This window comes from Pseudophryne corroboree, chromosome 7, assembly GCF_028390025.1.
Source record: "Pseudophryne corroboree isolate aPseCor3 chromosome 7, aPseCor3.hap2, whole genome shotgun sequence".
Classification (NCBI taxonomy): domain Eukaryota; kingdom Metazoa; phylum Chordata; class Amphibia; order Anura; family Myobatrachidae; genus Pseudophryne; species Pseudophryne corroboree.
Window position 1 is genome coordinate 44,473,922 of NC_086450.1, and position 12,172 is coordinate 44,486,093.

General features: G+C 47.4%; 1 protein-coding gene across 23 annotated transcripts in view; it reads right to left on the reverse strand.

Moving 5' to 3' along the window:
* The window catches only part of UNC80 (unc-80 homolog, NALCN channel complex subunit), a 366,195-nt gene that overhangs the window by 312,531 nt on the left and 41,492 nt on the right, over nt 1–12,172 (reverse strand). For all 23 annotated transcript variants that reach the window (XM_063933120.1, XM_063933105.1, XM_063933107.1 and 20 more), the window contains exons 12-13: nt 9,416–9,684; nt 4,368–4,736 (exon numbers count right to left, since the gene is read on the reverse strand). In XM_063933120.1, the coding sequence (XP_063789190.1) occupies nt 4,368–4,736; nt 9,416–9,684 (638 nt within the window). The remainder of the gene's footprint in view (nt 1–4,367; nt 4,737–9,415; nt 9,685–12,172) is intronic.

Below are 12,172 nucleotides of genomic sequence, written 5' to 3' on the forward strand. Positions count from 1 at the left end.
GGAGAAGTGATGTGATCGCTTTAGCAATCATTTCACTGCTTACACATTGCAGGGATGTGTTCCGTATTTTAATACATTTGGCAGGTACATCATTCCTTATTGCCGCAAATAATTATTAGGTCTAAAACCCGACAATTGGTAAATATGTCTGCTGGTTTCATTCAAATATGTAATATTCTATAATTTGGACTCATATTAATTCGCTTTCCAATAGATAACATATAAGTACGGTAGATAATAATATAACATGTCTGATATAATGCTATTCAAGATGACACAGGACTTAGCAGCACTTGTGGCACAGCAGTTAGCATTGCTGCTACATATCATTTAGGGTCATGAGTGCAATTCAAAACCAGTGCCCTAACTGTGTAGAGTTTGCACGTTCTCCTTGTTTTCACATCAGTTTACTGTAGGCTCCAATGAGTCAGGGACTGATGCGAATGACAAATATTCTCTGTATAGCACTACATTATGGGTGGCACTATATTAATAAATAATAATAATAATAACGATAATAGGATTTTAATTACCTACCGGTAAATCCTTTTCTCGTAGTCCATAAGGGATATTGGGGAATTAGTACAATGGGGTAAAGACGGGATCCAAAGGAGGCGGTGCACTTTAAATTTCTTCAACTGGGTGTGCTGGCTCCTCCCCTCTATGCCCCCCTCCCACAGGCAGTTATAGGTAAAATAGTGCCCGAAGGAGAATGGACATACTTGAGAGAAAGAACATAACAACGATGAGTGGTGAGATTCACACACCAGCACACCAATAACATAAAACGACCAGCAACAGCTGGCAACAAAACAGCAACAGCTGAACAGGTAACCATATAAGAGAAAACCTGCAGAAAAGTCAACGCACTGAGACGGGCGCCCAATATCCCTTATGGACTACGAGAAAAGGATTTACTGGTTTACTGATTTGGTAATTAAAATCCTATTTTCTCTAACATCCATAAGGGATATTAGGGAATTAGTACGATGGGGACATCCCAAAGCTTCCAGAGCAGGCGGGAATGTGCGGAGACTTCTGCAGCAGCGCCTGCACACACAGGGTATCAAACCTGTAGAACTTCACAAAGGTGTTCTTCCACGACCAGGTAGCAGCTCGGCATAGTTGCAAGGCCAAGACTCGACGGGCAGCCGCCCAGGAAGACTCCACTGATCTTGTAGAGTGGGCCTTCAGAGACTGTGGAACAGCTAAAGCTGCCGACACATAGGCCTGTTGGATAGTAAGTCTAAGAAGCCAACGAACAATGGACTGCTTAGAAGCAGGGCAACCCTTTTTCTGCAAGGCTCGCACAGCATTCAATGCCTCCGGAGGAGCAGAAGTGCCAGAACCTGACGGAACCACAATAGGTTGATTTACATGGAACGCAGAGACGACCTTCGGCAGGAACTGCTGCCTAGTCCTGAGCTCCGCTCTGTCCTTGTAAAAGACCAAGTAGGGACTTTTCCATGACAAGGGCCCCAATTCCGAGACATGCCTAGAAGAAGCCAGGGCCAGTAACATCACCGTCTTCCACGTGAGGTACTTGTCTTCTACCGTCATCAGAGGTTCAAACCAGGAGGACTGTAGAAATTCCAACACTACATTCAAATCTCAGGGTGCCGTGGGCGGCACAAAAGGAGGTTGCATGTGGTAAGCCTGGTGAGGCGGCCAAGTTGGGATATGGAGATAGGCGTCCTTTATATCCAGTGAGACCATGAACTTCCAGGCCCGCAATCACTGCTCGCAAGGATTCCATCTTGAACTTGAAAACCTTTAGGTAAGGGTTCAAGGATTTTAGATCAAAATGGGCCTTACCGAACCATCCGGTTTTGGTACCATGAACAGGTTGGAGTAGTAATCCTTTCCCTGTTGTCGTAGTGGCACTGGAACAATGACTTGGGACTGGACCAACTTTAGGATGACCTGTTGCAGCGTAACACGTGTATCCTCCAAAGCTGGTAAGCTTGATTTGAAAAATCGTTGGGGAGGAGCGCCGTCGAACTCCAGCTTGTAGCCCTGAGAAATGAGGTCTTTAACCAGGTGTCCTGGCAGGAGCCTTCCCAGACGCAACTGAAGTGACGCAGCCAAGCTCCCACCTCGAGATCTCCCCAGGGTGGGTAGGCACCGTCATGCTGAGGCCTTAGTGGAAGCTGAACTGGTGCTCTGTTCCTGAGAACCTGAGGTTGCAGGTTTTCTTGTCTTACCTCTGGTGCCTCTATCTGCATTGGAGGCACCTCTGGCCTTAGATCTAAATCTGTTAGCCCAAAAGGACTGGGGGCAGGCAGCCCCGGGTAGGAAAGTCTAGCCGGCGGGGCCCCAGAGGGGAGAAGCGTGGATTTCAAAGCAGTAACTTTAGAAATCCACGTATCCAATTCAACACCGAAGAGCTAATCCCCTGAAAAAGGAAGAGAGTCTACACTACGCTTGGACTCTGCGTCCGCTTTCCACTGACGCAACCACAAAGCTCTGCGCGCCGACACTGCTGTAACAGTGGTCCTAGCATTAATATTGCCTATCTCCTTGAGAGAGGCCCTCTTGAATTTGAGTAGCCCACGTATGAATGGCATGCGTCATCCAGCAACCAGCTATGACCGGTCTTTGTGATATACCAGCCGCTGTGTAAATAGACTTCAGTGTAGTCTCTATTTTCCTATCCCCTGGGTCTTTTATGGTAAAGGAGCCCGGAGCTGGTAGTACCGCCTTTTTAGCTAGGCGAGAGACTGATACGTCTATGGCCGGGGGTTCTTCCCAGATTTTCCTGCCTTCAGGAGCAAATGGGAACCAGATGTAGAGGGAGAGAATCTGGTGTGACATACACTGCATAATTGGTGTTTTACAATGTTTACAGTAGACAACACTTATATACACATACACACAGACAAGTAATATAATAGCAAGCCTGCCATTACTGTATGTGAGAGGGAGACACAGAGGAAGGAACAGACCACCCAAGCTAAGCAGCCCCAATGAGACTGCAAGCTGTTTTATCACGGTGTAACACGGTTTATCACGGTGTATGTCCTTTTCATGACATAGAATGTGTACAATAGCGGCTCTCCCCCTTTGCTACACCCCTGTACCAGTTTTCCTGCGTATCCTGAGTATCTGGAGGAGCTGTGTGTGCCTGCTGCTGCAGCTGTAAGCAGAGGAAGGCGCCAAAACGCTGCTGGTCCCGCTCTGAAGGAAGCTCCGCCCCCTGTAATGGCGCCGCAGCTATGTAGATATTTATACTGGCAATGTCTCCCACAGAGTGTAAAACGAAGTAAAGATACCTGTTTTCACAACCGCTGGCCAGTGTTCACAGGGGGATATAGCGGATCCCCCCAGGGAGGGTTCCGTTTGCCTCCCCTGCGTTTGCGCTGCACCAAGAACCGGGTGACCCCCCCTAGGGGTGCCCTGGTTTGTACTCACCACTCTTCTCACCTTCAGGCAACTGTTAGGGCGACAGCTAAGGCACAGTGCCCCGCTGTACAACAACCTCACAGAACGGTGGTCCTGCAGCGGGGAAGCGGCTCTGATGCCTGAAGAAACCGGTAACTGCCCCATCCCCTAACTCCCACGGTGCAGGTATGCTGTTGCCCAAACAGCATACCGAAAATGATAACGTTTTAAAATAAACTAAAGAAAACTCTCTGAAGCTCCAGAGGGTGCATCCTCTCCAGAGGGCATTTTTTTCTAAACTGCCTGTGGGAGGGGGCATAGAGGGGAGGAGTCAGCACACCCAGTTGAAGAAATTTAAAGTGCACCAGCTGCTTTGGACCCCATCTATACCCCATCGTACTAATTCCCTATGGATGCTAGAGAAAATAATTTGTTATTGGTAAAAAAACACTTTCCCTCCCTTCGCCCATACTACAGAATAATGTGAACAATTGCTGTTACAAGAAAAAAAAATAAACATAGATGGTGAATATATCGGTGCTAATCACTGTCACGTTGTACAGTAGTTTGTGCCTTGGGCGTGGGCTTATTATCATATATTTACGCCAATCTATCCATTGTGACAAGGCATGGCCGTGATGGTATGTGGTTAGCATACCTCTCATCGGGATAACGGCTGTCACAATACCGATGCTGGAATCCCTACGGGGGCACCATCCTGCCGCCGGTATACATGCGAGGTAAGTGATTCCCCCTATATAGGTGTCCACGACGCTCGCCACCGAGTCCGCAGCGTGTTGAGTGCAGCGAACCCACAAGGGGATTCGTTGCGCTTGCCCCCTTGCTGGCATTCCTCTTGGGATGCCGATGTCGGTATACTGACATTCGACATCCCGTGCTGCGGTCAATCATACGGAACCCGCTGGGATAAACCCGACATCTATACTATGGCTTACGTCTCCATCAGTCATGTGCCTCGTAATTACCTTCTCAGTGTTCTTCTCATCCTTGTCAAAATATCGGTCCCCACCGCTTCCGTCATCCCCACCTCCACCTCCTCCTCCTCCTCCACCGCTAGTTCCCTCGCTGGACGGACCTCCAAATCCGCAGCTGGATTCTCGGCCTGCCCCCATTATCTGGAAATTCCCTTCGCTTTGCCTCTTCTCCCCACTGACCGAGGCTGATCCAGACATTGTAGCTGATTCATTCTCCTTGTTCTCACTCTTCTTCCTCTTCTTCTCCACACACGGTACTACCCCCAGCTGCAGCAAGCAGTCCACAATATTCAGGGCCACGTCACAGATACGAGAGCTGATGTCGTGGTTCAGGACGAGGTATACTGCCTTAAGAACGACCTACGGTGAATTGAAAACATTGTGTCACCATCCGTACAGAACACTAATCGGTGCATTATAGGCAAGAAATAGTACACAGTATGGATCTGGAGTAAAACATGTTCTCTCATGCCCGACGTCTGATATATTCAGTAAGTGTTCCCTTATATTGCCAAAAGCAATTTGTTAAAAAGTATTAATTAATTAATTAATAATAAATAGAGCTGAATTATTTTCTCTGTCTTACTTTTATAGCTACCTATCAGTAGCTGTAATAAGGGGTCTATTTACTAAGCCTTGGATGGAGATAAAGTACCAGCCAATCAGCTCCTAACTGTCATTTTTCAAACACAGCCTGTGGCATGGCAGTTAGGAGCTGATTGGCTGGTACTTTATCTCCATCCAGGGCTTAGTAAATAGTTGAGGGATGGAATCCCAGGAGTTAGAACAGCAGTTGGGAATCTACCAACTGCCTTATCTGATCTTATAGTATTGTTCTACTTTGTAATGTAACAGCTCCAGCCAGATACACAGTTAGGACCTGATCCTGAGTCACATGCAGTGCCGTATAGAGCGAGCTTTAGCGCACTGCACATGTGCGTATTTCTGGATATCTCCGGGCCATTCTGAGTCGGATGGATTCTAGCCAGATCTCTCCTTGCGTGACAGCTGCGTTTCTGGGCAGCAATGTAGCAGTCGCATGCAAGAGATTTGTTTTGCGGGAGTGTCATGGGGTGTAGGGACCGTTTAGACTGAGTTCCATGCATTTCTGAGGTGGAGGGACAGCGAAGGGACACATGTGCCTGGTGGAGCAGGGGAAATGTGCGGGTTCCGATACTAATGCTGATCCTTGCACCTGTGGACAGGAAAACAGTGGGTGTTGCGGCTTCCCGCTTCAATTCCTATGGATCCTCACATTAGTCCTATGGATCCTCACATTAGCCCTGCGGATCCTAACAATAGTCCTACGGATCCTCACATTAGTCTGACAGATACTCACATTAGCTCTATGAATACTCGCATTAGTATTACAAGTACTCTCATTAGCTCTATAGCTCCTCATGTTAGCCCTACGGCTCCTTAAATTAGTCCTACGGATCCTCATATTAGTCCTACAGATACTCACATTAGTCCTACGGATGCTCGCATTAGCCCTACAGATACTCACATTAGTCCTACGGATACTCACATTAGCCCTACAGATACTCACATTAGTCCTACGGATCCTCACATTAGTCTGACAGATACTCACATTAGCTCTATGAATACTCGCATTAGTATTACAAGTACTCTCATTAGCTCTATAGCTCCTCATGTTAGCCCTACGGCTCCTTCAATTAGTCCTACGGATCCTCATATTAGTCCTACAGATACTCACATTAGTCCTACGGATGCTCGCATTAGCCCTACAGATACTCACATTAGTCCTACGGATACTCACATTAGCCCTACAGATACTCACATTAGTCCTACGGATCCTCGCATTAGTCCTACAGATACTCACATTAGTCCTACGGATACTCACATTAGTCCTACGGATCCTCGCATTAGTCCTAGATACTCACATTAGTCCTACGGATCCTCGCATTAGTCCTACGGATACTCACATTAGCCCTACAGATACTCACATTAGCCCTACAGATACTCACATTAGTCCTACAGATACTCACATTAGCCCTACGGATCCTCGCATTAGTCCTACGGATACTCACATTAGCCCTACGGATCCTCGCATTAGTCCTACGGATACTCACATTAGCTCTACGGATAGTCGCATTAGTATTACGAGTACTCTCATTAGCCCTATAGCTCCTCATGTTAACCCTAGAGCTACTCACATTAGCCCTACAACTCCTTCAATTAGTCCTACGGATCCTCATATAAGTCCTACAGATACTCACATTAGTCCTACGGATCCCCGCATTAGCCCTACAGATACTCACATTAGTCCTACAGATACTCACATTAGTCCTACGGATCCTCGCATTAATCCTACAGATACTCACATTAGTCCTACAGATACTCACATTAGTCCTACGGATCCTCGCATTAGCCCTACAGATACTCATATTAGTCCTATGGATCCTCACATTAGTCCTACAGATACTCACATTCCACGGCTCCTTCAAGTAGTCCTACGGATCCTCATATTAGTCCTACAGATACTCACATTAGTCTTACGGATCCTCGCATTAGTCCTACAGATACTCACATTAGTCCTACGGATCCTCGCATTAGCACTACAGATACTCACATTAGTCCTATGGATACTCACATTAGCCCTACAGATACTCACATTAGTCCTACGGATCCTCGCATTAGTCCTACAGATACTCACATTAGTCCTACGGATCCTCGCATTAGCACTACAGATACTCACATTAGTCCTACGGATACCCACATTAGCCCTACAGATACTCACATTAGTCCTACGGATCCTCGCATTAGTCCTACAGATACTCACATTAGTCGTACGGATCCTCACATTAGTCCTACAGATACTCACATTAGCCCTACGGATCCTCACATTAGTCCTACGGATACTCACATTAGCCCTACGGATCCTCGCATTAGTCCTACAGATACTCACATTAGTCCTACGGATCCTCGCATTAGCACTACAGATACTCACATTAGTCCTACGGATACTCACATTAGCCCTACAGATACTCACATTAGTCCTACGGATCCTCGCATTAGTCCTACAGATACTCACATTAGTCCTACGGATCCCCACATTAGTCCTACAGATACTCACATTAGCCCTACGGATCCTCACATTAGTCCTACGGATACTCACATTAGCCCTACGGATCCTCGCATTAGTCCTACAGATACTCACATTAGTCCTACGGATCCTCGCATTAGTCCTACAGATACTCACATTAGTCCTACGGATCCCCACATTAGTCCTACAGATACTCACATTAGCCCTACGGATCCTCACATTAGTCCTACGGATACTCACATTAGCCCTACGGATCCTCGCATTAGTCCTACAGATACTCACATTAGTCCTACGGATCCTCGCATTAGTCCTACAGATACTCACATTAGTCCTACGGATCCTCGCATTAGCACTACAGATACTCACATTAGTCCTACGGATACTCACATTAGCCCTACAGATACTCACATTAGTCCTACGGATCCTCGCATTAGTCCTACAGATACTCACATTAGTCCTACGGATCCTCGCATTAGCACTACAGATACTCACATTAGTCCTACGGATCCCCACATTAGTCCTACAGATACTCACATTAGCCCTACGGATCCTCACATTAGTCCTACGGATACTCACATTAGCCCTACGGATCCTCGCATTAGTCCTACAGATACTCACATTAGTCCTACGGATCCTCGCATTAGTCCTACAGATACTCACATTAGTCCTACGGATCCCCACATTAGTCCTACAGATACTCACATTAGCCCTACGGATCCTCACATTAGTCCTACGGATACTCACATTAGCCCTACGGATCCTCGCATTAGTCCTACAGATACTCACATTAGTCCTACGGATCCTCGCATTAGTCCTACAGATACTCACATAAGTCCTACGGATCCTCGCATTAGCACTACAGATACTCACATTAGTCCTACGGATACTCACATTAGCCCTACAGATACTCACATTAGTCCTACGGATCCTCGCATTAGTCCTACAGATACTCACATTAGTCCTACGGATCCTCACATTAGTCCTACGGATACTCACATTAGTCCTACAGATACTCACATTAGCCCTACGGATCCTCACATTAGTCCTACGGATACTCACATTAGCCCTACGGATCCTCGCATTAGTCCTACGGATACTCACATTAGCTCTACGGATAGTCGCATTAGTATTACGAGTACTCTTATTAGCCCTACGGCTCCTCATGTTAGCCCTACGGCTCCTCACATTAGCCCTACAGCTACTCACAATATGCTAGCAAATCTGGCTTCTGAGGCTTCCCACAATTACAGCCACTTTGTGTGTGACTCACAATCAGGCCCCTAATGTTCATATTAATGGGCAAATCACAAAGAAAATGAATACTGGGCAGGAGGAGATGATGCCCGATGCAGGTTACAATGTATATGCTGGTTTGGGATCATTTTGCAGTTTGTCTTATTGTATAATACCCTGTGGGGAACAAAACAGTAAAAATTTTGTTCAACAGACTTTTCAATACTTGCTGAGCCAATGGCGTCTATAATTCATGTCTGTACACACTCATGCCTACGCAGCTGCTGTTCTTCAGGCTACGCACTCGCTAACCATCGCATGTAAAGCTGCCACGCCAACCGGAATGATCGCAATGTCCTGAGCAACTGTGTACACATACGCAGCACCGACGATATAACGAGAAAAATGGTCGCCTCTAGTGAGTCTATGGTCATGCAGACTGGCCGATGCAGTAGCGATGCGGATGCCATGTTTCTGTACGTTAATGACACGCCTGCATTATTGCAGCCACTCCCTGTTACCTCCCCCAAACGGTCCCTTCCTGTCAATGACTCTGCGATGAAATCCTCCCTGCCAGCGGCATCACAAAGGTTCCCTGGCACGTGCGCAGTGCGATCGCGGCACATGCGCAGTCTACCAATCGTCGCTCAATTGCACGAACATCGGCATTGCATACAGACATGAATTATGTGCAACACACGGGGATACTGTACACAGGATCATTGTAGGTTTCTCTCACCGATAGGTCCAGCATTCCATTCTTGTGGACGAAGTTGTTGGTGCCGTCTATGTGGTCAGTGTCCTCCAGGCTGCTGTAGTTGATGCAGGAATCCGTCAGGCTGCGGGGCAGGTTGGCACATGCCAGGGGTTCGTGCGGCATCTCAGGGATGGGAACTTGATTGCAGAGCTTCTTCATGTGATCAGCGAAGAAGTCGGCATAGCCAACATTAAAGGACGCCAGAGTGGTGTTGAACGTGGCCACAGTTATGGTGGAAATTTGGGACCTCACTGGAAAGAGTCAGGGTAACTTTGTGACCACCAGCAGATATTGTGGGGCCCCGTACTAATGACACATGCAGGGCCCCCCTAACCATCTGTGTCCCCAACATCTCCATTGTCACAAGCACACATGGCGTACAGATGTAGACACTGGGACACACAGACACATATAGAACAGAGACTGACAATAGCATTCAGTATGTGATGGAATATTTATCTATGAGCCTAATTCAGACCTGATCGCAACAGCAAACTTTTTTCTAATGGGCAAAACCATGTGCAGTGCAGGTGGGGCAGATATAACATGTGCAGAGAGAGTTAGATTTGGGTGGGGTGTGTTGAAACTGAAATCTAAATTGCAGTATAAAAATAAAGCAGCCAGTATTTACCCTGCACAGAAACAAAATCACCCACCCAAATCTAACTCTCTCTGCACATGTTATATCTGCCCCCCCTGCAGTGCACATGGGGGGTAATTCCAAGTTGATCGCAGCAGGAAATTTTTTAGCAGTTGGGCAAAACCATGTGCACTGCAGGGGGGGCAGATATAACATTTGCAGAAAGAGTTAGATTTGGGTGGGTTATTTTGTTTCTGTGCAGGGTAAATACTGGCTGCTTTATTATTACACTGCAATTTAGATTTCAGATTTAACTCACCACACCCAAATCTATCTCTCTCTGCAAATGTTATATCTGCCCCCCCTGCAGTGCACATGTGGCCTAATTCTGAGTTGATCGCAGCAGCAAATTTGTTAGCAGTTGGGCAAAACCATGTGCACTGCAGGGGGGACAGATATAACATGTGTAGAGAGAGGTAGATTTGGGTGGGGTGTGTTCAAACTGAAATCTAAATTGCAGTGTAAAAATAAAGCAGCCAGTACTTACCCCGCACAGAAACAATATATCCCACCCAAATCTAATTCTCTCTGCATATGTTATATCTGCCACACCTGCAGTGCACATGGTTTTGCCCAACTGCTAACAAACTTGCTGCTGCGATCAACTCAGAATTACCCCCATGGTTTTGCCCATCTGCTAACAAATTTGCTGCTACGATCAGATCTGAATTAGGCCCAATGGGGGTAATTCCAAGTTGATCGCAGCAGGATTTTTGATAGCAATTGGGCAAAACCATGTGCACTGCAGGGGGAGCAGATATAACATTTGCAGAGAGAGTTAGATTTGGGTGGGTTATTTTATTTCTGTGCAGGGTAAATACTGTCTGCTTTATGATTACACTGCAATTTAGATTGCAGATTGAACACACCCCACCCAAATCTAACTCTCTCTGCACATGTTATATCTGCCTCCCCCTGCACTGCACATGGTTTTGCCCATTTGCTAACAAGAATTCTGCTGCGATCAACTTGGAATTACCCCCCATGTGTCTCTGTTTGCTAAGATGTACAAGCAGCAGCCATTTTCCTGGAGAACAACAATATCACTGAGACCTATGTACATAGCTCAGCCATTATGGCCTCAGGATTGGAAACAAACTGATGGTAGAATTGATCACTAAGGGGACTATGGGGGTCATTCCGAGTTGATCGTAGCTGTGGTAAATTTAAGATCATCTTTCCTGACATGCGGGGGGACGCCCAGCACAGGGCTAGTCCGCCCCGCATGACAGTCCGGCCCCCCCTCGCAGAAGTGCAAAGGCATCGCACAGCGGCGATGCCTTTGCACTTCAAGAGTAGCTCCCGACCAGCGCAGCTTTAACGTGCTGGCCGGGAGCTACTCATCGCTCCCCGGCACGTAGACGCTGCGTGTAACGTCACACAGCCGCTGTGGCCCACCCCCCCGTTCGGTCCGGCCACGCCTGCGTTGGCCGGACCAAACCCACGAAACGGCAGCCAAATGCCGCCGTTCCGCCCCCTCCCGCCCAGCGACAACCTCTGCCTGTCATTTAGGCAGAGGCGATCGTATCCCTGCTATGGCCTTCGCCCGTCTGGTATGCGCCGGTGCACTAAGGCACCGGCGCATGTGCAGTAGGGACCCGTTCGCTCTGCTGCGTTAAAACGCAGCGAGCGAACGGGTCAGAATGACCCCTATATACTAAGCATTGGAGAGTGATAAAGTGGAGAGAGATAAAGTACTAACCAATCAGCTCCTTACTGCCATGTTACAGGCTGTTTGAAAAATGACAGTCAGAAGCTTATCGGTTGGTACTTTATCTCTGTCCACTTTATCTCTATAAAACTCTCAGTGAAGTAATGAATGAAATAATAGCACCCGCCCACTGCACAGTTACATGTGCACCCCCCAGAATGAAATAATAGCACCCGCCCACTGCACAGTTACATGTGCACCCCCCAGAATGAAATAATAGCACCCGCCCACTGCACAGTTACATGTGCGCCCCCCAGAATGAAATAATAGCACCCGCCCACTGCACAGTTACATGTGCACCCCCCAGAATGAAATAATAGCACCCGCCCACTGCACAGTTACATGTGCACCCCCCAGAATGAAATAATAGCACCCGCCCACTGCACAG